General features: G+C 39.0%; 1 protein-coding gene across 2 annotated transcripts; it reads left to right on the top strand.

Annotated features, from left to right (window-relative positions):
* The first annotated feature begins 28 nt into the window (after positions 1–28).
* Positions 29–25044, top strand: sim1a (SIM bHLH transcription factor 1a). 2 transcript variants are annotated; one of them, XM_088327919.1, is made up of 12 exons: positions 29–203; positions 2724–2803; positions 5381–5485; positions 5553–5661; positions 8411–8496; positions 8583–8782; positions 10856–10962; positions 12599–12746; positions 20957–21119; positions 22020–22309; positions 22382–22416; positions 24416–25044. In XM_088327919.1, the coding sequence occupies exons 1-12, from the start codon at positions 29–31 to the stop codon at positions 25042–25044; spliced, it is 2127 nt and encodes a 708-aa protein (XP_088184045.1). The 2 variants fall into 2 exon arrangements, with proteins under 2 accessions (XP_088184045.1, XP_088184044.1); XM_088327918.1 differs by having other exon boundaries at positions 22020–22416.
* The last annotated feature ends 1068 nt before the right edge of the window (positions 25045–26112 follow it).

The raw sequence follows: 26112 nt of genomic DNA, 5'->3' as shown, positions 1-26112 counted from the left end.
AAATTGAATGGGCTGAAAAAGGAAAAAAATGAAGGAAAAATCGAAAAACGCCGCCAGGACTCGACGGGAGAAGGAAAACAGCGAATTTTATGAACTAGCTAAACTGTTGCCGCTACCGTCGGCCATCACGTCGCAGTTGGATAAAGCCTCCATCATTCGCCTGACGACCAGCTACCTCAAAATGAGGATTGTTTTTCCTGAAGGTGAGAATTTCATCTTTTATTTTGGTCGTGCAGATAGCCACCACTATAACATTTCAAAACAACGATGTGATCATTTTGCAATAAAGCGTGGATTTAAATCAATTGATCCTAGCTGGCCAATCTTTCTCATATTTAGTTTTATTTAGAAGCCTCAGTGATTGTTTTCCATTCTCCTTGGAGTCCCTGTGGTGAAGATCCATGCGACACGTGTGACTGCAGTAACCCATCGAATATTAGCAGTAATGACAAGTCTGATCCTGCAACATATGGGGCTCCTTGTCGTGCCCTGCTCAATATACAGGAGCACTTAGGAAGCACCAAATACTGCAAGAAAAACATTTCGATTGTTCTAAACATCCATTTCATTTTATTATGTGGTAGACGCGTTTTTTTGGGGGGAGAATACATTGAATGGTGCAATGAAAAACTAATCAAGCAACCATAGGAATTAAGCTTTTCACTTTTTCAAATAAGGATATAATACATCAGCCAATTGCTGTCCTTAGTTTTAATTGCAATCCCCTAGTAAGCGATAATAAACCTTACAAACACAGCAAAGAAAGACTATGTAGAATTAATAATAAAGATACTTTTTGAAAACAAGTTTAATGTATGAAATGAGTATCTATCTATTTATCTATACTTCGACACAAGCAATGATTTCAGTGTCATTATTGGTTATTTGCCCAGTTGCAGTAAATTCAGCCATGCTTATTATACGTTGCAGAATATTCATTTTTTTCCCCGTACAATGTTTTAGTACCGCGTTTACAATTTAAAATGATAAATAAACGTGTAGAGAGGCGTGTAAATTGACAGGTATGGGATATACTTAAACATTAATGACTCCAAGTTTTATTGAGAATTAAGCCTGTTTGAATTCATAAAACCACACCGTCACATCGTTTTAATCCTTGGAACGATTAAAAATTGGTGGGGGGAATACATTCATTAGTAACTAAATGACATTTGAGAGGATATTTGTCCCATGTTGTGGAAAACGCGCGAGTTATTTTATCAAGTGCCATTCACAACAAATTACATGCAATAACCCTTAACGGCGAACCTACGTGATCAAATTAACAACTCATGCGTTACGTGGGCACTCATTGAAATAACCCCCCGTAAAAACACACGTTTTCATAACCAATAAAATGCAACACATTTTGAACAATAAACAAGAATATGTTGTTCGTAAAACAAACTTGTTTTCAGGGTGGCCGGTCAATTAAAATAGATTAATCAATCTTAATGACGAATATTAATCCAATTCATCTAATAGTCTTCCCTGCAGTGAAGTGTACTATGATTGTTCCGAGTCCAAACAGAGAAGTCCATACGATGTTCCCCACATGCCGCCTGTTTATTTTGCTGCACATTTGCATTTCAATTCCAAGTCTGCTGCGCGAACTCGTGTTTGTTTTGTCCGCTTTGGGTATTGGGCCTCATGCAGCTTAACTCAAAGCTCTTTTTTCCCCTTCTCTCCTCCTCTTTGAATAGTTTATGCTAATAGTTTTACAAGACGAAAAAAAACGAACGTACGGTGATGGGTTTCGTTTTCAAAGCCTTGGCGAAATGCTCTATTGTTTTTATTATTAGTATTGAATCTGATTACGTTCATAGTCGGATAGAATTACTGTGAGATTTCATTTATTTTGTCAATATGTAAATATAAAATTAAACTCTATTTGTTAATCGCCTTTTGTTTGAGTACAGCACAAAAATCAATAGTCATTTATGAACAAAAGCAAACAAACTATTTGAAAAAAAACTGCTGTACAATACCATCATACAGTACATAACCTTGGACCTAAAGAGAGTATCGGCTAAAGCTGGAGCTTTAAAGTGCCCAACCCTATTCCGTTTTCTTTGCAGAAGACAAGTTCAAAATCAAAACAAGAAAACAGCACCATGCCCTATATAAGAAAATTAGAAAACAAAGAAATGACATTTCAAGCTTATAATGGTATCACTAGTTCCTCCTATAAAATAATGCCCAAAGACATTTGATGCATTGATATGATTACTATATCTAAATACGTATATATGACACTTTTAAATTGATTTCAATTGGGGACATGTTTAAAGTCGTCCTCTTAATTGTTCCACAAATGAGTATAGGCTTTGTGTTAGTGTGTAGCACAATGGCTTTTCAATTTTACAAAATATTGGACCTTGAAGTTGTTGATTCCCCTGAGATGATGAGTGTCTGTTCTGTAGAAAACAACTGTTGAATATTTGTTGGGAGTTGATGCTTACTTGCGTTCTATACTAATGATAGGGATTTAAGTTTCACTATATGTTCAAATTTTAACAATATGGATTTTATAAACTCATTAAAGCCAGCGTGATGCTTAATCATAATGACTTCTGTATCGAATAAGCGACATTCTATCCATATTGTTTTTTTTAATCAATTTCGCTGACCTTTCTGAGAAATATTTCATTTTTTCATTCATCACATTATTATTATGTATTTATTATAGTTCTTTAATATATGTGCTTATGTGTGTCTAACAGGCCTTGGTGAGTCTTGGGGCCACGTGAGTCACAGCTCGTTGGACGGGGTCAGCCAGGAATTAGGTTCCCACCTCCTACAGGTTGTTGTTGTTAAGATTTTTTATTATATATTTTCATCGTTTGAACAGTAGGCTGCATCTTATCTGCCCCAATTGCCACCTACTGCTCTACGTAGAGTACTTGAAGACTTAATGAGCTGAGCGCATTCATGGTCATGCTCATGTCTCGATCTGTCTTTGAGCCTTCCCACAGAGCGCCCATCATCTCTTCTCACATTTGCAACAACACAAAGAGAGCAGGCTGGCCAGTTTCAAGCACAAACTCGTGCCGAGTAATTGGATGTTTACAAAATGTGTTTTTAGGATCTGCAGTGAGAATTACCTTATTAAAAAAATCCAGTTTTTGCATATTCAGCATGTGTTTATTGCTGTTGGACAAATCACTGGTTTGTAGCTTTGTTTGTTGATTTATTAAGAATAATAATTCCAATTAATTTTGCACATCAAAACAAAAATGTTTGTTAAATAATTAAATACTATCATTAGTTCTTTTAAAGTTGAGTTTCTCAACTGGTGGGTCCGGACCAAAAAGTGGGTCGCGGGGCTTAGTCTTGGCAAAATAATGATAAGAAAAAATACATAACTGAGGGTTATTTGAACTTAACATATTGAAAACAAAGATGCTAATGTGAAGTGTTTTAGATTTTATTAAAGAGACATTGTGTATTATTCAGCATCATCTAGTGATAAAAAAAATGCAATTCATTAAAAAAAACATAATTGCTTTTAATAATACGCAAATACATTTGAAATATCAAACATGCATTTTTTTTTAAATACTCATAGTACTAGACATTTGTATTTATTTGCCATAACATGAGACTCACTTCGGGGGAGCTAACATGATTGTCCACCATATTGCTGCTAAGGGAACCCCCCTCCCAAAACCAAAACATCTTCTTAAAAGAAACAAAATATGAGAAACATTATGCGGTTTGGTCATTTTTAGTCTCTGTAGTTTATATTTTTCCCTTTGCTGTGTAGTGCTCGTTTTCAGTGGCCTTACACAATAAAGAGGCATTTAGAATCCTTACACACTGTCCCTTTAAAAATAGCGCCAATTGAGCATTAAAGGGAATTTCATTATTTGAAGTTGTTTTGTTTTTGCTGGTCATTTTGTTTTGTGTTTTTAGAAATGTAAATATATTCTACTATCTCTGGTTTAGACTACACAATTATTTTAAATCAATAAACTTGAGAAGAAGAAAAGTCTTTTCTTGATTTGGGTTGAAGCTTGCAATTAGGATGTGTTAGTATTTCTGAAGTCAGAGCAGTTGAAAACCACTGTTTTTAAAGGGACAATGTTTTTTAGAAGAAAAATTATGTTTGGTCACTTTACATTTCCGTAGTTTGTATTCTTCATTTTTGATTGCATGCCACAATGCAGCCAAATATCACACTATAAAAACAATTTGCCAAGTTAATTTTAAACACTAAAAGGAAGTCTATAAAAATGCAATTTTCCCTGAATTAAGGAATTTATGACTGTTGTTAATTGCGTTGGTTTTATTATCGTTACTATTTTTATTATTATAATAATAATTATTAAGTAATTTTGTGAGCATTAACTAACAAACGAAAATTAACACAACTTCAGCTAGTGTGGTAAAAGGGACAGCTTATTATTTGACCATTAGGTGTTGCTTTATTGTGTTTTTCAACTGAGAACGAGTGCGAGAAAACACAAAGAAGAATACAAACTATGGAGACTCAAAGTGACCCGACCACATCTTTTTTGTCCGGCCTTTCCCTTTTTATTTACTTATTTTAATCTTAGAAATAAGACCGCAGTCAGCTCCATTTTGATGGGCATCATGTTATATAAAATAAATACAAATTTCTTGACCGATACATTTTTAAAGAAATGCACTTTAAAAAATGTTTTTTCCTATTATTCAAATTAATTTTTTTTTCAACAAATTATGCATTTTAACCTCTCTGAGGAGCTAAATAATATACAATGTCCCTTTAACAAATGTGCTATGCTATCAATTAAAATTATTCATTTGCAAAAAGAACCAACCGGCTTACACTTTTACCTTTTCATAACATTCCAAAAATGTTTTATTCAAGAGCAAAACTGCCTTTTATGATGGTTTGTAGTCAAGTTAGCGTGTGAGAAGGTAATACAGACCTAAAAAAAAATATAATAATAAATTGCATTTTCACTGTTTTTTCCTTTCTCTTTTTTTCCTAGCTAAGATAATTTTGACGGCTGTAATAGAAAATACACCAAAAAAAAATTGCTAGAAATGAAAACTGGAATCCGGTGAGCATTTGGGTTAACATCAACGATGTAAATAATATTATGTGAATGAACAATTGTATGAAAAGTGTATTAATGAGTCTGTTAACAGTTTGGTGAAGATGTCTTGGGAAAAAAGGAATAAATTGACTCCTAATTGTCTAACATTTCTTTTCTGGTCTCAACTCCATTTTCAGCTTTGCTCACATTAGTTTCTTAAAATAGCCGCTTGCAATGAGACACTGCAGCAAACCCACACTGCAGTGCAATTAAGACTGTGCTCGTAAATCATACTGTCTGTATTTTTGTCTTGTGGTTAGTAGTTTGGATGACATCTCCATTGTTTATTCCAGACACTGGATGGCTTCATTTTTGTGGTGGCTCCAGACGGGAAAATCATGTACATATCGGAAACGGCCTCGGTTCATTTGGGTCTGTCTCAGGTTGGTTTAACAAAGGTAATGGTAACTCCTTTGCTATGTTGCGTCCGGGGCGTCACGGTCCTGACCTGCTTGTGCATTTCAGGTGGAGTTAACGGGAAACAGTATCTTTGAGTACATTCATCCTGCTGACCACGATGAAATGACGGCTGTGCTCACTGCCCACCAGCCCTACCATTCACACTTTGTTCAAGGTAAGGAAACATGCTAAACTCGTGTAAATAAAATGTAAGTGGCATAAATTTGTGAAGCATTATTTTCAGCCTCCAATAACTTTTCCTAACATCGCTTTTTAAATTGGAATATTAAAAATAGAACATTTGGAGTTATAAACTTAAAGCGCTGTCCGGAAAGTGTCAATTTTCTACTGTCTGATTCCATCTTCTGGCTTAAGTCATCATTGCATGGCAAGCTGCCTAGTTTTCTGGAATTGAAATAGAAATTTGGGTTACAGGGAAGTGATTGTTTTCTTTAACATCAGTTGAAGGACTATTAAGAGATAAATCCAGTGACCGGTCATCAGGTCATCAATATTTTTCAAAGATCCTGTAAAGCAGGGGTCGGGAACCTTTTTGACTAAAAGAGCCATAAAAGCAAAAAATATTAATTTTATTTTGGGAAAGAGCCACACCATATATTATGAGACAAATTTACTAAATTGCTAAACCCGCGCCCCAGACAAAAACTTAGTCTTCAGCACATTTATTTTGATGATTTGATAAAAATTATGAAAAGAGAATAATGCCAGAGCCCCTGTCCCAAAATCAACAAACATACCACTTTAAACTTGTCTCTTTCTTGCAAATACTCAAGATCGGTGAAACTCCTTTTGACACTTTTTTTCATACATATTGGTTTCAAAACCAGATGCAAGCAGTTATTGTGTAAAAACGTCACAACATTCTGCAAATAGGGAGCCTGATGAGCTCACTTTTGGCGCAGAAGGCGTAGGGCGAGAGATGGGAGGGAGTGCTTGCACTTTTTGCATAGCTCCACCCATCCCTCCCACTTACCCAATCAAATGACTAAGTTCTCTTCCGGCGTTTTGGCGTATTTACAGTTCTGTGGATTCATCATAAGGTATCTGAACACAGATTACATAGTGAACTTTTATATAAAGGATTCTTTAGCGTTGTACAGCCAAAACAAGTTTTTTTTCCCCCTTTTTTGTGTGACACCTTGACTGTAAATTGTAGTAAAAAACGTGCCCTATATATACTGCGAAGTAATGTCATAGTATTTAGCTTTGGTTTGGCTTTGCGTGTACCTGAATAGGATAGACTACTCAAGTTTTGAACAAGATGGAGAAATTTTGCATGCAATCAAATTTGTCTCTGAGCCACAGATACTCATAGAAAGAGCCATATATGGCTCCCGAGCCATAGGTTCCCGACCCCTGCTGTAAAGATAAACCTTTTTTTATAAAGATGTTTTTTTTTGATGGAATGTAGTAATATATTAAAAGAAAATGGGAAAAGGAGCTAGGCGGCACGGCAGCTGAGTGATTAGCGCTTCTACGGCAGAGTTCTGAGGTCATGGGTTCAAATCCAGCTACCACAGCCTCCTGTGCAGAGTTTGCATCATCTCCCGGTGCTTGCGTGGGTTTCCTCTGGGCACTCCAGTTTCCTCCCAGATTCCAAAAACATGCATGTCAGGCTGATTGTCCGATCCAAATTGTCCCTCGGTGTGAATGAACGAGTGAGTTGCTTGTCTCTGTGTGCCCTGCGACTGGCTGGCAACCAGTTCAAGGTTTCCCCTTCCCACTGCCCAAAGATAGCTGGGATGGGCTCCAGCACCCGTAACCCTACTAGGGGATTACCGTTGCATCTAACGGATGGACGGGAAAAGGAGTTAGATTAAAAAATAACAGAAGACGAGTGGTGGAATATTTGTAAAATACAGTGCATATCCACTAGCTCCAGGCTTCTGAGGGAATTCAACTGAAAGAATGTGTTCAGATTTTTTTACTACCCCAAAATAAGAAAATATTTTTCACAAGTTTAACAACCATGCGGAGAGGTAGACATTGACCACATGTATATATTTTGGCCTTGTCAAATTATAAGTAAGATAAAAGCAGATAGTTGCGTTGGAAAAAAATATATAGGCACTTTGAATTTAGTTGGGCATTGTTGACACATACAGTACTTGAAAAAGACAACTTTTGACTTTTTAAGGACACCTCAAATCAAGAAGTTATCAAATGATAACTTTTATTTAAAATGTAATAATATAAACATTTATAATTGTTGACATTATAAGATAATTACCTTTAAATAATACAATCGGATTTGTTTTTTTTCTTCAAAGGTGGGATGCGTCCTTAAAAAGTTAAAAAGCTAAATATTTTCAGGATTAAGTATCTGTAAGCAACGGCAAATTGAGTTCAAGGAGCCCTCATTTTCTTATTTTCTGCTGTGTCTGTCTGCTTTATCTTACTTTTAGCAGAACTGTTTGAAGGATGGGGGCTGAGGGGAGTGCTGGGGAGTGATGCAATGCCTGTTCTTGCAGTTTTTTGGTCTATATGTCAGTGTATCATGAAAACGATGACAGATAAAGCCCCCATCGGGTTGAGTCCAAATCGCCAAGCCAAACCCCAAAAAAGATGAAGAGTTTATTCAATGAAAAGCACGCACTTACATGTGCCTCATGACCTGACTGAGGCTTCAATGATTACACAAGCCAGGAGATGGCAGCAGAGAGGAACACATTTCCATATCGCGTACATCTCCTCTAAAGATTAATCGGATAACTCAATTACTTGTACCCCCATTTAACAACCACTTTACTACATTATTTATAATGAATATTAATTGTAAAAACAGCAAAAAAAGATATGCTTATCCACATTTCCATTAGCTCAAGTCACATTTATTGGTATAGCCCTTAATAATAGAGTCTCAAGGGGGTGTTGAAGCTCCTTGTTTCTTTTATTTTTATCAGAGTACGAGATGGAGCGCTCATTCTTCCTGAGAATGAAATGCGTCCTTGCAAAAAGGAATGCCGGCCTCACCTGTGGCGGTTACAAGGTCAGAAAACAAAAACAGTTGTTTTTTGCCAGCTGGTCAGCGTTTTCCTATCATGACTTTGAATGAAACGGACTCCCCCACTCCAGGTGATCCACTGCAGCGGCTACTTAAAAATCCGCCAGTACAGCCTGGACATGTCTCCTTTCGATGGCTGCTACCAGAATGTGGGCCTTGTTGCAGTCGGTCACTCTTTACCGCCCAGCGCGGTCACAGAGATCAAACTGCATAGCAACATGTTCATGTTTCGAGCCAGTCTGGACATGAAGCTCATCTTCCTGGACTCAAGGTATCCTTTTTTTCATATATTCAAAATAGGGCTGCAACAAATAGTCAAGGCTGTCCACAGAAATGGATGATAGAAGTAGTCGACCATGAAGTCCATTTTGACCATTGTCGCCAGACACCTGTGTCCAAAAGAGTGAGGCAGGGAATTGCAAATGGGCAATGGCGTCTTTGTCTCAAAAGGTAACCATACAGAAATAGCGGATACGAGCCACAATTAGTCTTTTTTGTACAGACACTCCCCTACTTACGAACTTAATTGGCTTAAATTTCATTTGTGCGTGAGCCGCTTCAATGCTACAATTATGTATGGAATATTTGTTTAAGGTGTATATAAGTACGTTTAAGGCTTGTCTAAGTAACCTGTATTGTTTTGTTCTAAAAAATAAATATTTCATAAAATAATATGCTCTTTAAATATAAATAAGGTAAGGTTTTGCTTACTTTTGGAAGATGAGCTTCAAGAGCTAGACAACTTTCTCCTCCGTGAAAGTGGCTGAAAAAAAGCAATCCAACCATTTTCTCAACCGCATCAAGCTTTCTTATTCCACTTTCATTTCAAATGAAACGGCTCGCATCTTCTTTACACTTTACACCAACCATATTGAGTGGATGCACAAGATATTAAACAATAAAAATATCAAAGTTCTTAGCGCTGGAGATACAGTATAGTATGTTTACACACGAACTAGGAAGAGGAAGACGGATTTCTTCTTCAGGATGGATGCTGGGTGAGGTCTCACAGCGCCACACGCCGGTAGCGGCGGAAAAGAGGCACCACAGTAATGTTCTGTACTTGGAAAAAGGTGCACAATACAAAATCTAACTTAAAGCAATGTCCAGATATTTTTCGACATCCTGAAAACTTTTTTTATCGTGTATATACCGTTTTCAAATGTTTGTAAATAGGGGACCGTCTGTATTGGTTGTTCGTAGTCTTTCCCTTTGAGACTTCTTGTGATTAAAGACTATTCCATTTAAAGAGTCATATTGTACAAAAAAAGACAACAAACTCATTGTCTAAAGCCATAAATAATTAAAAGCTTTATATAAGCCTTATAATGATTGTAACACATGATATGTGTAGCTATATTATCCATATTAGACTACTATCAAAATGACTAAGTTTGAGGCAGCCCACCCTGAGGAGAAGGACGCCCCACGTGACTACTTTAACTGTAGGATTCGCCTTTGGACTTGAGCAACAAAACATACATAATAATATTCTCAAAATTAATTCTCAATATATACTGATAAAAATCTGAAATCACGTAATAAAAACAGCTTCTTAGTTACTAAAAAAGTGCTTATAACAGCATTGTGCTCTTACCGCTTTAATGGGACTTCTGTGTTGAAATTTGGAGCGCAGCGCTAAATTGTGATGCTGCTGCTTTAAAAGGGGCGGAACTTGCGCTCCATTTGGCTCCAACAGTAAAGACAGGAGAGAGTACTCAAGCAAAGGAGCTGATTTATTTCTCATCTCGTAGTTACGTAGTAACACCTAGAGTTGAAATGTAATATGTATTCTACACATTTATACAGCATTGAAAAACGTTGGTCTGTGTCATGTTTGTCATGTTACAGAAGCCATATCAAAGAGATGATAAATGTTCACTTGATTTAAATGTATTATGTATTCAGCGGTATCTAAAAAATGGACTTAGGATCATTTATGTATACATTTATCTCTCTACTGACCAAGCACTGCTCCTAATTGGTTTTAGATCCAGAGTATCTTTAATAAAGTATGTCTTTTTCATTGTACAGTACCCATTTTTTTGTGCCATTTTCCACATCAATTAATCCAGTTCATGGTTATAAGAGAAGAAAAGGAATATCAGATTATTCGGCTCATCATTTAATTCGTCGGTTACCAGCAGACTATCAGAATAGTCAGTTGCAGCTATAATTCACACAGGTGTAAATGAAATAAGATCAACATTTGTTGTTTTGACGTTTTTAAATGAACCACTTTGTTAACAGATTTATTTTATTTCCACTTTGGATTGTGTTTGGAAATGTGAACTCTTAATGACAGCTGAATATGTGGGTGTGCTTGTGTGCATGTGTTGTCCAGGGTTGCGGAGCTTACAGGCTACGAGCCTCAAGATCTGATTGAGAAGACCCTTTATCATCATGTGCACAGCTGTGACTCCTTCCATCTGCGCTGTGCGCATCATTTGTGTGAGTCGTTGTTCAACAAGAAATATGATCATATTTTAACTTGTAACTACTGAGAATCCAGACTACAAGCCACTACTTTTTTTTTGATATATTTTAAATGCCGTGTGGTTTATTCTGTTTTTTGATTTTTCGTGGTGGCACCAAGGAAAACGGTGAGCTGCTCTAGTCCACGACGCATGCGCCCTGAATACAAAACATTGCGGTAACTTCTGGAAACATTTATGACACCCTTTTAGAGGATAACTGAGTTGATGATTTGCCAACATTATTCATGTAGTACATAACAGGAGCAAAACAGGAGGTTTAACAGTATTTCATTGAATATTTACAACATACTTACAGTATTTTGAAGTTATCTATCGATCACACTACACCGTAATCCATATCCTCTGCATCAATGTCAGGTGGCTGGAGTTTCCTTTAATCCACGAGGAACGATGACAAGCAAATGCAATTTTGTTTCTTACCACAGCAACCTAAAATGAAATCCTTGATTTGTACATCAGAACTTAACAGCACTAGAAGTTATCTGTTGAAAATGCTAAACTTCTCTTTCCGTATCATCAGCTTTAATGTCAGGTGGCTGAAGAATCTTTTAACCCTGGAGAACCCACAAGTCATAATTTTCCAAAGGACGACATGGTTCATGGGTTCTCCAGGGTTAATCCTCGAGGAACAATAACAAGCCAATGCAATTTGGTCAGGTACCGTGACAACCACCAATGACCACACAAAAAGACTCATCTGTGTTGTAATCTGGCATTACTCTTTATAGTATGGTTGCCCCAAAGCTGTATTCTAGAGATATAGGACTTAATACTTTACACGAAAAAGTCCTCATTCGCATTTTCTTTTGGCAAAGTAGTAAACATGTAGAGGTCGACCGATTATCAGACGGGTCAATTATCAGCACAGATATTTATGAATTTGACACAATCAATATCGGCATTTTTATTTTTTGGACTTGACGATTATTAAGCTACGGATGCAGACAAGCTTCTCTCTCTTTCGGAGAGCTATTAACGTTTTATTTGAAATTCAAAAACATGTCTTTGTTTCTGTTTGCGAGAACTGAAAAAAAACGCAAATTTTTAAGCTTTCACAGCAAATGAATATCAATTCCACATATCAGTTATAAGCCTCCTCTTACTACTGGAATCGATACAGGTCCTGAAAAACCCACATCGGTCGAACCTTATAATGACTTGCTCGTCTTTGTAATTGTCACGTTGAATGGTTATATTGTCCGAAATCACGTGACGTAAACAACTCTGGGTCTAACTGAAAATGACGCAGTCAGGCGTCAGGTGTGTGGTACCACAGCGCTGTTGACGTTCTGCAGCCAAAGGCGTTAAAATCCCCATGTGGTTGGCGCGCCATTCTAAAATGTGAAAAATAGACGTGAATTAGTTCACTTTGAAGGCTGTCTAAGCCTGTGGCTTTAAATCCGGTGCTACTCGTATTAAAAATAATTTGAGTTTCGTTCCTCAATTTGAGCATGCAGCTTTGAATCAGTTGCGCCCTTTAGTCTGGAATTTTCAGTACTCCTATTCAATTTCTGATGCAAGGGCATTGAGTCTTTTGTTGGTGGGCTATTGATAAAACGATTTACCCTCTGTTTTTTGTTTTTTTAAAGTACTTGTGAAAGGTCAAGTCACAACTCGCTACTACCGATTCTTGGCCAAACATGGAGGCTGGGTTTGGGTTCAGAGTTATGCAACTATTGTGCATAACAGTCGCTCGTCCAGACCTCACTGCATCGTCAGTGTCAACTACGTTCTCACGTAAGTACATGACATATGCCTCAATGTTAGTTGTAGATTACGTAATAACACTGGAACAAAACGGAAATCGTACCAATGGCGAGTGTCATATATTAATTTTTGCACGGGTGGAAAATTGTTGCCACAAAATGTCCACCAGCTAAAGCTAACTGCAATCCACTGTGAGTTTATTGAGTGTCTCTGAACTGGGGTTGGAAAGACCAAAAAGAAAGAAGTCATGTCATGTTTATTTGTATAGCCCTTAATGACAAGGAGTCTCAAAGGGCTGCACAGACCACAGATTATTGCAAACTACAGAGTATTATTACACCATCCCCTGATCTAAAACCTACATGAGGGCACGGAAAAACTTAAAAACCTCAACATGAGGAAAATGAAGAAACCTTGAGAAGGGACCGCACATGAGGTAATCCCCATTCCAAGACAGTTTATTTGTTTTTGCGTTACTCTTTTTATCACAGAGAGAATTAACTATTTACAGTATATCCCACTTAGGAATTGAAACTGAAAAAAACACAAGTTGAAAATGTAGAACAAAAAAAGTAACACAAAACTGTCACATTTTTTTCTGTTTACATACAATTCTGCTTTTCCCTGCCTAATTATGTTTTTTCCTCAATACTTGAAGGTCTGATAAAAAATGTTATAATAAATATTAAAAATAACGATATATTTTGTTCTATTGGAAGATAATTGTTTATTATTTTCCCCTTTATTTGATTGTTTTTTGCACGTTAGTACTGCAAAAAGTGTAGTCTATATTAAAAAAAAACATGATTAAAATAATAATTATTATCATAATATTTCAAAGTAATATCATTTATTTTTGTATTTTGTCAGCAGACAAAAAATGTAAGTATTATTTTTCCAAAAAAAGTTAAATAGGATAAATACAAGGCATTCCAAGTCACCATTTTAAATTTGCTGGCAGTTCACAATGTGTATTTACATTTAGCTGATTCTAATTTTATCTTTCCATTTTCCTATTTTCTTAAAGCCTTGGTGTGTAATACTTGTCCATCAGATGGCACTGTTGTCTAATGCGAACAGAAACCAGTGCCACAGCAAGCAACAACATGGCAGACAAACATGGTGGCAACTTAAATAGGGATTCCACTATGTAAAAGAAATACACATTTCCCAACCAAAGACATTATTCTAATAAAACATTTTTTGCCCTAGTATTCAAATCAATGTTTTTTTACCGAATCAAAGTTGTTTTTGTACCACCAGGAGCCACTAAATATTACACACTGTCCCTTTAACTTACATTTCCCCCCCAACGCTTGTAGCTCCACACTGCAATGAATCCAGTTGAAATACAAGAAAAATACAGTAAAATAAGAAAAATATATTTTGTTAAATATTGCCAAGAATAATACTTCAAATAAGCTAATTTTTATGTATGTATGCATTTATTTTTACGGGAGGTGTATGGCAAGTTTTCAAATGTAAAAGATGGACCACAACATTCACAAGAGGAAATATTGTTTGCATCTTTAAATGTTACTACTAAAACAGCACCAGCCATTAGCCGTTGCATATTACTTTTACATTTTCAGGTTATTCTTACTCTATCAATCTATCTGCCCTGGTCATATCCCTCAAGAGGGGTGACCGACAGCAAGGCAAACACATCCCCCCCCCCCCAAAAAAAAAAACGGGAAAGTAACACAAACACACACAAAATGTTTTGGACCAAACAAGTTAGGCACCTAAGTTGGTCATGCTTTCGTCCCTCCATATGAAACGGGACACAAAAAAGCGGCCATGTCACTCGAGTCAGGGTGACACAACACACTCTTCTGTTCAACAGCAGGGCCCAACGGCTTTCACTGGTTTACCCCTGCCGCATCAAACGGGTGTCCTGCCCATCCCTTAGAACATGTCTAAACATCCTTTTACAACATCTCTCCACTCATTCCTATCACCAACAAGAGCTCTAGCTTCCACTTTATTTAGACCTCTTTCCTGCAGTGCACTCATAACATTATCCATCCACGTCAATCGCGGCCTTCCTCTTGGTCTCCTTCCATTTACTTCTGCTCTGTAGATCCTCTTCAACATTCGCTCCTCATCCATCCTCTCCATGTGTCCAAACCAACCGAGTACCCTCTTATCCACACGCTTGCTCAGTTCCACTACTACTCCAGTTCTGGCTGTCACAATTTCATTTCTTATTCTATCCAGTCTTGCTTGTCACTCCTAACATACTCCTCAAACACTTCATCTCAGAAAAAATTAATTTCCTTCTCAAATCTGTGTTTCGACTCCAAGTCTCTGCACCATACAACACAGTCGGCACTATCACACTCTCATACAGTCCCCTCTTAACATTTATAGTAATACTCTTGTTGCTCATCACTGTCCTCAGAATAATTGTTATTACATTTGAATATGTTAAAGTCCCCTACACGGATCACTTCCAGGTTGAGTACTGTAATTACCCTTCTGTTGAGCAAGAATTCCTACACTAACGGGCAGAGCAAAATCTCGACGGACATTTATCAACTCCTTAATCCAGAATGCAAGCGAGGGTCATGTTTTATCAAGTCTCTGTATGGCTCTAGTGTGACTGAAATGTTTGCAATGAATCCTACCTACCTATAAGTCAGACATTTTGCACAAGCTGTTGGACTGTAGCATAATCTTTTGTAGGGAATGTTATCTGAGGCAAAGGCGTTCGTCCAGTGCGTGCGTTCTAACAATGGACGGCAAGCGATAAGGAGCAGTTCACCTAAAGTTGAACTCTCTGTGTGTGTATGGTCTGATGACCCTTTGTGTTCTGTAGGATTGCCACTGAAGAGTTTTACTGAATATGTTATCCACGTCGTGAATATATGTAACCACAATTGAAAGGAGAATATGGTTATTTGTACCCCAGGTAGCCCTGGGCAATATGAGTAAAGTTGTTATCACAATAAAACATTTCTTATCAGTCAATATCGATAATTAGCAAGTCTTTTTCCTTTCAGGTTTTAAGTCTATTTTTATCTCCCTGAGTGAAAGTTGCAGCAATGCGTCTGAGTGGTGAGCGCGTCTGCGGCGCAGTTCCGAGGTCATGGGATCAAATCCAGCTACTAGCCTTCCTGTGCGGAGTTTGCATGTTCTTCCCGTGCTTGCGTGGGTTTCTTCCGGGCTCTTCGGTTTCCTCCCACACTCCAAAACATGCATGTCAGGTTGATTGGCCAGTCCAAATTGTCACTAGGTGTGAATGAGTGAGTGAGTTGTCTGTCTCTGTGTCCCCTGCGACTGGCTGGCAACCAGTTCAGGGTGTCTCCTGCTCACTGCCCAAAGACAACTGAGATGGGCTTCAGCACCCCTACGAGCCTAGTGAGGATAAGAGGTGAAGATAATGGATGGATGAGTGAAAGTTGAAGAAATCTGACGCCGCTTCAGACAAACTTTAGGACAAAGACGGATGACGACAAACTATTACAAAACATTTTATAAAAACAGTGGTACCTTTTCTTACGGATGTCTCTACATACAAAAGTTTCAAGTTACTAGTTACAAAGGTGTTTCAGGATACAAAGTCAAAAATACAGCGCTGCTATTAGCCGCTCACAGAGTTTCCCAAAGGTAAACAAACAGGCTGTCGCTTAAAATCTGCATGGAAACCCAGTGTGAATGCTTGCTCGCAGCGTGCTCTTCGTGTCACCCTGAGAGTTCAGAGACGAGGAGGAGGAGGGATCCCGGCAAGATAGCGGAGAGGACGCAGCCATCATTCAATTAGCTCAAATTAAAGACATTTTAGCAAAATTCCATGAGGTTCTGGAAAAAAGTATTAAAATGTTGACCATCTGCCTCACGCATTTCCGACAGATTGGTAAAGTTCGGTAAAAGCAGACATCATTGGATCAATTGTCCAAGAAACACGAAGCAAAAACGTAAATTAATATTTTCATTATTTCATTGATTCTTTCTTTTTTTCACATTATGTGCCTCTCATCTTATGCTTATTGTGCAGTAATCTAATTTTAACATGTATTTATTTATTTTCCAATGTTCTTATATGTGTCACAGGCCAGAAACGGAAACAGGACCCAATAGCGTTCGTTTAACTCAGTTTTATTGAAAAAGAGAACAGTGCTGGCTTCCACGATCCAATGATCGTCAGACACGGGTAGCTGATGGCAGGAACGCGGAAGTGGCACTTCCGTGTGGAGTGGGGATAGTCGTGGGTGGCAGGAAAGCTAGTCGATAGCCGGGACAGAGGAGCAAGGGCGGTAACGAGTCCAGAAAAAAGGTCGGCAACAAGTATCAGGCAGGAAAGAGGGCAAAACAGGTCGATGGCCGGGACGGAAGAGCAGGGCAGAAACGGGTCTAGAAACAGGTCAGTCACAGGTAACAGGCAGGAGAAAACAGAGCAGAAGATTGTCGGAGGGTACGGTGCTCGCCTTTCCAAAGCGTAGGTTCGCAGGACGGTCTGACGGCTTCCTCTTGGAAGCCGGGGGTTTAAAAGGAGTCAGGGCACCAATCAGCGCTCAGGGCTGTTGGCGCCAACAGGGCAGCCGCAGGTGCCCCGAATCAGTAATAATGACATTATGATTTATTAGAAACTATCATACTGTACTTTTGTGGAGCTTGGAAGGGATTAGCATGTTCACATTCAAAATGCGTCTCTACTTATGGAGTTTTGAAGTTGGAAAGCTACTTCCAGAATTAATTTAATTGTAATTAGAGGTACCACTGTGTGAGAAATATTAAACAAGTAAATACCTTCTCAGAAGGGGAGCTGGTTGCAGGAGAACACTGGTAAGCGCCTTCCTAGTTGGCTGATTTTTTTCATGGGGCCCGGAGCTTGTTGAAAGTACGCTCGCACTCGTTTGGGGCTGAATTCTTTTCTTTCAGTTAATTCTACGGACGATCCGGTTTTAAATGGTGGAATAAGTGTGTCATGTTACCTGTCTTGGTTGAAAAAGTTTGCAGTGCATATCGCTGTTTTTTTTTTTTATTATCAGATTCTAAGTAGCCAAAATGCCTCCCAAAAAAGATGAGGGGCCTCTCCTGTGTACCACTCTTTCAGCATATTTTGAGTGGGTATGCTGGTTGGTATCCTTCGTCTGTTTATCGTTCATTTCGACCGTGTTCAACACGGTGTGTTCTAGCCTTTTGCTTTCACGCTGTGAGCGGAAATGATAGGCTGGTCCTCGTCACCTTTATCGTCTTCTGAATGTTAGTCTGGAACCTTTGTTTTTTCCGGTGGCCGGGTGGTAATTGCAGTTCAAATGATCAACTTTTATCGAACATTTTTATTATTTTTTATAAAATAAAATTTATTTTATTTTTATTAGTAAATTGAAGCTATTCAATGTGATCTGTTAATGCAGACTGTACACAATACGATAGTGAATTACTGATTCAAGGACTGACTTATTCTAAGCGTAGAATAAATAAAGAATAACCAATCCTCTGAATTGCAACCATCTGGATGTACATTATATGTGTATAGTGTGACCAAACATGGTGAGTAAAGAATGAATGCCTGTTTGTCTGAAATGAATCTCTGCCAAAGTTTTATTTTTCCCAGCCTGATTTGCCAAAGATCGCCTCAGACAGAAATAAATTTATGCACAGTACTAAAACGTCCACAATCTACAGCCTGGTTTAGCCAGACATAGCTTTTAATCTCCTAATGTATTTGATTGGTCTGCTTTCCCTCTGTGCGGTGTTTGTAAAAGGCCTCGCTTGAATCCCCCCGCTCCCCAAAAATCCTCCCAGCAGCCGTTCCAGCTTTCACGCAACATCCCAACTCGTCCAAGTACTAATGCTGTCACACATGGACACGAGACGCTCACTTTGGTCATTTGTGATTAGGCTTAGGATGCTAAAAATAATTCAATGGTTTATAACGAAATGGAAAAAAATACAGTCAAAGTCTAGGATCCCTTGCTGAATCAATACTTTGGTTTATTTTAAAGGTATTGGTACTTGTGATGGTGTGTCCATATCAGTATCATCTTCCCCATATTATCAATTAACGATCACAAACATAAAGTTAGAGGAACAATAGATTGCCTTCATTTCAATGCAATATTAAAGGACACATATCATGTGATTTTTAATCCCTTCCAATGAAATTATTGTACTCAACCATATTTCCCATGATGCAATGAGGGTGATGGATTTTTTTTTTTTTTTATCAAATAATCTTTCTTGGGTTGAGTTGAATCTCACCTGGAAATAAGACACCCTGTTGACAAAAAAACATGCTCCTCAAACGCAATCCGTCGCAGTGTCTCTTGGAGTTGTGGTGCCTTAAAAAAACAAATATTCAAAGACAAATTTCTGTCGTCTGAATGTTTGTTATTTTTTTTCATAGTTGTGTTCCATAAGTTTGATGTCTCCGTACTTCTTTATGTATTTTTTTTTCCAAATGAGTTTCATTTGATAAGCTAAAATGATATCACTATAATAGTGAGAAAGCAGTGAAGGGTCCCCACAGTTGTAAGGGCAAAATTTACCGAAGCCATTTTCACGAAATAGTATGAGTTTCTGGTTGGAGTGCAAATTTGCAGGATGAATTCTTATAGACATAGGAACAAGGCAAAATTCTATGTTTATAGTGAGTAATTGGCATTTTTTAAAAGGCCAAAAGCTCCCAAGAGTTAATTCAGCTGAATATGTCTCTTTAAAGAAATAATATATTAGTATTTGAAGGTATTTCTTTCAAAATATTGGTCTTTTTGGCAAAAGGTAGGAATCACATCCTGGTGGTCTTGGTATCGGTAATGGTATCGCTGGTGACTCAAGTTGAGCGTATTTGCATAAGTCTGGAAATAAATGTGTTTTAGGTGATGATGAAAATAATGATACTGAATACTATTATACTACTTGTGCAATAGTTTTGAGTTTTAACATTGACAGCCACCCCATTTGTTTCCCTTGAATTACCCAACTCTACATTTGACTTTCACATTACCCAACTATACTCTACAGTGGCCTTCCTACACAAAACTTTGGTTGGGAGAACTCTAGAAATTTGAGATACGAGATGTATTTCGGGCAAATATCTTACCGCATATGCTCAAGACCGCTCACCACCAACATCATCTCATCTTAGTCATCACGTGCATTTCCTGCCATACATATTACATATTGGTGGAGTAAAAACAATACCATAGTTAGTTTGTTTAAGTTTGATTCGTGTACAGGAAGTGCTTACGTGTAAAACAGTCTTGTGCCGCTCACTCCACCGCATACACCTCATCAGCAACTGCCAACTTCCTTCATGGTAAATACTCATACTAAACCTGAATTGTATTTCATTAAATCATCTTAAGGGTCCTTGACGGTTCGTGAGAGTTTTCCCATCCAATATACATGTGTTTTGTGGACTTAAAGAAGGCAATTGACCGTGTTAGTCTTGGAGCACCGTATAGGGTCCTTTGAGAGTACGGGCATCTGATAAGGATGCCTCCTGGAGGCCCCCTTGGGGAGGTGCTCCGGGCATGTCTCAGGGCAGGAGTTCCCGGGGACGACCCAGGACACGCTGGAGAGGCTGTGTCTCTAGGCTGGTTTGGGAATGCCTACGGAACCTTTTAGACGAGCTGGACGAGCTGCTTGGGGATAGGGAGGTCTGGCCCCATGTCCCGACCACGGATAATGGTTGGATGGAAGGCACCTTATTTTTCTTATGATATATTTTTATGTTTTCTCACCATTTGAATGGATTATAGGAAAGTTCTGTTTGTCTCAATAATTTGTTTCAGAACAATCACACACATTCACCACAGTCAAAAGTGAAATATTTAATGCCCTTTTTGTTTTAAAATGTGGTGATTTGGTCAGACAGACGCAGAGTGAGCATAAAACAGTGTATGTGAATGGGTAAGTGTGAAGTACATTATAAAGGGCTTTGGGAGGTCTTCATTGACTTGAAAAGTGCTTTAGAAATGCAGACTATGTGTTTTAAGTGAACAGGAATACGTGTTTTATAGCTATTTAGGGCTATTTTAAAAGGATTGTTGGGGGCCTAGGAATGCATCATTTGGTTTTCAGTGATTCTTATGTGGAATATTTGTTTGAGATATGAGAAATTTAAGATGCGAGCTGGATCAGGAAACAAAATAATCTTGTATGTAGAAGAGCCACTTTATACACACTTTTTAAAGTGCAGAATGCAATGTCTTGTACATCTTGGAAAGCAAATGCCATTTATCCAAGAAGATCCACCCCACTTATTAATTGAACTCTTGTGTCTCCAGGGAAACTGAATATAAAGGCTTCCAGCTCTCTCTGGATCAGGTCATGTCTAAGGCCTCCTTCCATTTCAGCAGTAACACGGCAAGCGGTCATCCTGACAGCAGAGCCACCAAAAGCAGAGTAGCCCGGGCCAAAGCTAGAGCTAGACTCTCGCCATACACTCAGGTAAGTACCTAAAATTTTGGATGATATGTATGTGTATATATATATATATATATATATATATATATATATACAATTTAAAACTTATGTAGATTGAGAAATATTCGATAAATCTGGCCCTTGGTCGCCAAATTCCTCAAGTGTGTGGAGGACAGAGGAAAGCAGCAAGCTTCCCTATTTGACAACGCATGCGCTGAAAACCTTCATGACGCCCTTCAAGAGGAGAAATTATTCATTATTCATATAATACACAACAGGAGCTAAACAGTAGGTGTGATGGTACTTAATGCAAAATGTACAACACACTCACAATATCTAAACTTTTTCAACCAAAAATCAAGACCTTGATTTATACAAATGAATTGAAAAGCAGTGGAGGTTAGCTTTCAAAAACGCTTTTGTTCTCTTTCCAAATAATCCACATCATCGCCAGGTCACTGGAGTTTCCTTTAATCCTCAGAGAACATTGAAGTGAATGCATTTGGGTCCATTAGCACGGAAATTATCCATGACAACAGCACAAAAACCACGTCTGTGTTGCAACCTGGCACTTATCTCTATAATGTTGTTGCCCTTGCGCTGTTGTCTAAAAATACGGGGCTGACATTTTACTTGACGCAGCATCCAATCGCATTTTCTTTCAGTTTTTTGGAAAGCGGGATTATTAGCGATCGGCAGCCAAAGGCGTCAAGGCCAACTCTTCACGCAGTTTGCACCATGCACTTAAAGTCTGTGCTGCTTGTTAAATAGGGAAACTTCAGTTTCGTTCTCAATTTTGAGCATGGGGCTTTTCATAAAGTGCACTACATAGTCTGGAATTTACCTGATATTATATTAACTTGGCAGTTGTCAACTAGCTCTGCAAAGCCTTTCAGTATTTGACACCTTTGGTGGTCTTTACAGTATCCAAGTTTTCAGACCGAGCCCTCGAATTCAGATCAGGACAGCCCCTGGAGGGGAAGCCCCCGCACGGACGCAGCGTCCCCACAAATGCCAGAGACAAACGAAGCCACGGACGCCTTCTGCGTCTACAAACAGTTTGCCAACCCGGGTCCGCTGTGCTACAGCATGCCCGAAGAGCAGCACCGAATCGGCGAAGCTCACAAACACGCTCAAGGTCAAAGTTGTGAGCGTGGTCGTTGTGAGGCCGGACGGTATTTCCTCGGCGCTCCCCCGCCTGGCAGGGAGGCTTGGTGGAGTACAACCCGGGCAGTCCTGCCCCTGAGCAAAACATCTTTGGAGAATTACCAAGGATGTGGCACCAGCGTGCCACATATTGCAGCGGTTCACGGTTACGGCGGTGAGTTCCCCAATATGAATTTTCAAACCAATTCCTTTGGGTGTGCAATGAAATTGTACTGATAAATCAGAAAATTGAAATACAGTGCCTAGAGAAAGTATATGTGACCCTAGAGGTTTTGTCATATTGACGCATTTCAGGCACACTGTGCGAGTAATAATTTCAAAATGGAGCAAACAAAATACCACTGCAAACCTACCAAGACTTGGCCGTCCCTTCAACTCAGAGGTCGGGAACATTTTTGACCTAAAGAGCCATAAAAGCAAAGGTTTGTTGTGGGTTAAAGTTTGTTTTGTTGCTTTTCAGTTATTAACTGGCTTAACAAAGAGCAGTGAACATAGATTGTTTAATGAGCTCCAATATGAAGGATTATTCAGCAATTTACAGCCACAACAGGGTATGTTTGTGTGACACCTTGACTGTAAACCTGAGTTAAAATGGTGTCCTATATACACTGGACCGAACCCTTTGTGAATCAGTATAGTCTTGGCTTCACGTGTGTGCGAATTGGTGCCGTCATTATCAATTAAATTCAAATCATTAAACATTTGCACAAATTTCTATTTTACCTCCAAGCCATACAAACTCATTGAGAAAGCCATATGTGGTTCGCGAGCCATAGATCTCTCACCCCTGCTCCAAAATATTGGCCCAAACAAGGAGGAAACTAATCAGAGAAGCAACCAAGAGGTCCATTGTCACATTGGATAACCTGCAGGCATACACAGCTGAGGTGGGACAATATGTGCATAAAACACATATTAATCAAATTCTGCAGAAATGTGTCCTTTGTGGATGCATGGCAGGAAAAAAGCACTTTCAGAAAGAATACCATAAAAAGGCAGGTTTGGTGTTTACAAGAAACCACATAGCAGACAAAAAAATAACATATCGAACAGGGTGCTTTTGACAGATTAGACAAAAATGGAACTTTTCAGGCTGAATGCAAAGCGTTACGTTTAGCATACGGGTAACACTTCATATCACCCTGAAAAGACCATCCCCACTGTCAAACATGGTAGTGGCAGCGTCATGCTCTAGAGCAGGGGTGGCCAACCCGGTCCTCAAGAGCCGCATGTCCTGCATGTTTTTGGAGTTTCTCTGTTCAAATACAGGTGATCCCAATTACCTGGGTCATTATCAAGCTCCCGCACAGCTTGCAAACAATCTTAAAATTTGCATCACCTGAGAAACCTCCAAAACATGCAGGACATGCGGCTCTTGAGGACCGGGTTGGCCACCCCTGCTCTAGAGTTTCATTTCTTCAGTAGGGGCTGGAAAAATTGTTACATTTGATGGGAAGATAGATGGAGCCAAATACAGGGCGATTCTGGCAGAAAAATCTGTTCGGAGTCTTAAAGTGACCTCAGAACGGAGCCTGAGTTCACCTTCCAACAGGAAAACGACTCTAAACATAAAGCAAAATCTACAATGGATTTGGTTTAAAATTAACAATATAAAGATGTTAGAATAACCTGATCATAGTCCAGACCTCAATCCAAAAGATCCGGAAAATTCTGTGCACAAATGATCACCATCAAACCTTCAGGAACTTGAGCTGTTTTGCGAGGAAGAATTGGCAAATTTTTATTTGTGTTTCAAAATGTCTAAAACTTGTAAAAAAAAAAAAGACTGATGATAGTTTGAGGCCCTTGACTATGGTAAATATGAAAGTTTAAAGGGACAGTGTGAATAATTAAGCGTCTCCTGGTGGTGAAAAATTAGATTGATTGGCAAAAGTGAATTAAAAATGAAACTGATCTTAAAAGTTTCACTTATGAGGATTTTCATGCCCTTTATTTTTAGTAGGGTGGCATTCTTGTGCCCTCTCCATATTTATTGAAAATCGAAAGCTTCATTTCCACAGTTCACATGTTTTTGCTTCTCCTTTTAGCATTTGTTTTAAAATATCAGAGACTTATTTGTGAATTAAAAAAATAGACCAGATGCTCTGAATTTGAGGCGAATCGATTACAGTTTGTGATCATGTGTCCCAAAGGTCGCAATCATTGGGATGAGGAGAGTGTGGTGAGCTCCCCAGATCGAGGCTCCACCAGCGACCCGGGAGACCACCAGCGGACGGACCAGTTCGGGTTGAGCCCGCAGGAATCCAGCAAAATGGATACGCTCATACGAGCAACACAGCATATGATCAAAGAGGAAGAAAGTCGTCTGCAGATGCGAAAGCTTCCCGCGGATGATCCACCGGGGCAGCAAAACGCACTCTTAAACAGCACCGGTCCGTGCTGCGCCCTAGAATATCCTCAAATGTGCCGCAGTGTAGCGCGCAGCCCCGTCCACTTGCCAATTCCAGAATCCGTCAACAAGTCCAAAGACTACCTTCAAACAGACCTGGGCCCTCGGGGTCTCCAATTCCCTTACACGTTCGGTGGAACTGACCTTTGTTCCGAGTCTCCCGCATTAGCGCACCCCTGCTTCAGGCCCTACTTGGAAACTCATCCACCGTACCCCCTGACGGGGTACGCCCTGGACCATTTCTACGAGCATGAAGGCCTCCGAAGTTTCTGCGCTCCTGCCTCCGCGGACGTGACTCCTCACCTCCGCGTGCCGGCGGAACACACACCAGGACACAAAGGCACCTCGGTCATTATCACCAATGGAAGCTAACGCTTGTTATATGTGGGCACTTGGACTGATGTCAATAAGCCCCCCACCCCAACCCCGGGTTACCAGCTGCTTAGCAGTTGCTACTTTTTTGCTACATTTTCAACACTGTGGCTTTTAAATATGGCGTGGCTTAATCTGTGGAAATTAGTCCAGGTTTCTGGCAACATTGTTCATATAATACATTACAGAAGCAAGATATCCATCAGAAATGTTACAATTCTCTTTCCATATCATTGGCACTAATGTCAGGTGGCAGAAGTTTTCTTATATTCCTTGAAGAACGATAACAAGCAGCTGCATTTTCAGTGTTCCCCATACATAGGAAGATTCTGTGGGCCACCAGGGTTAATTGGTTCCGCCAGAGTCTCATGAACTTGTATTATAAAAAGTATAATAATAGTTTTCGATTTATATATATATATATATATATATACGGTATATATATATATGAATGTAAAGTCAATCAAAATAACTTTTGGATTTCTCATTATATTAATGATGGCAAACGCCATAGTGTGTATTTGTGCTATGTATCCCTGTTAGTCAGAAGGAACCTCCTCCCTCCTAAAGCTTGCACGCTGTGTCCTGCCCTGCCTGCACTGTAATTAGATGGCTGGGTAAAATGTGACATATACAAGATCACACTTTTCCCAAGTTGAATATGATTAACTGCTGGCCACCAAAAAAGAAAAAAGGTCTAGCACCGAATGTTCTACGTAGAAAATCCCAGCACCGTGTCGCACTGTCTGCGTTTTTAACAGAGCATAATATCGCAGTACTACCAATGCAAGCAATTAGAAAATATTACACAGAGCAGGAAAAAGCTTTAGTGGACAGGGGCCCTCACGGTTAGTCATATGTTGCACGTTACAATAAACTCCTGTAGACCATCAAAGAAGAACCAGCATCCTGTTATAGCAGCAATCACAAAAGCAGCGGGACTGATATTTAAAACTCTATTTTAACAACACCGATCTAAGTACATGGAGCCCTCAGTGAAACCTCATAAATGGGCACCTGAACCACCTGCAAAAAGTGAAATTCGGCGAAGTAGCATCACACTTTGAT

Source organism: Urocampus carinirostris, chromosome 2, assembly GCF_059441175.1.
Source record: "Urocampus carinirostris isolate Australia breed hairy pipefish chromosome 2, RoL_Ucar_1.0, whole genome shotgun sequence".
Classification (NCBI taxonomy): domain Eukaryota; kingdom Metazoa; phylum Chordata; class Actinopteri; order Syngnathiformes; family Syngnathidae; genus Urocampus; species Urocampus carinirostris.
This window is presented reverse-complemented; position numbering and strand designations above follow the sequence as displayed.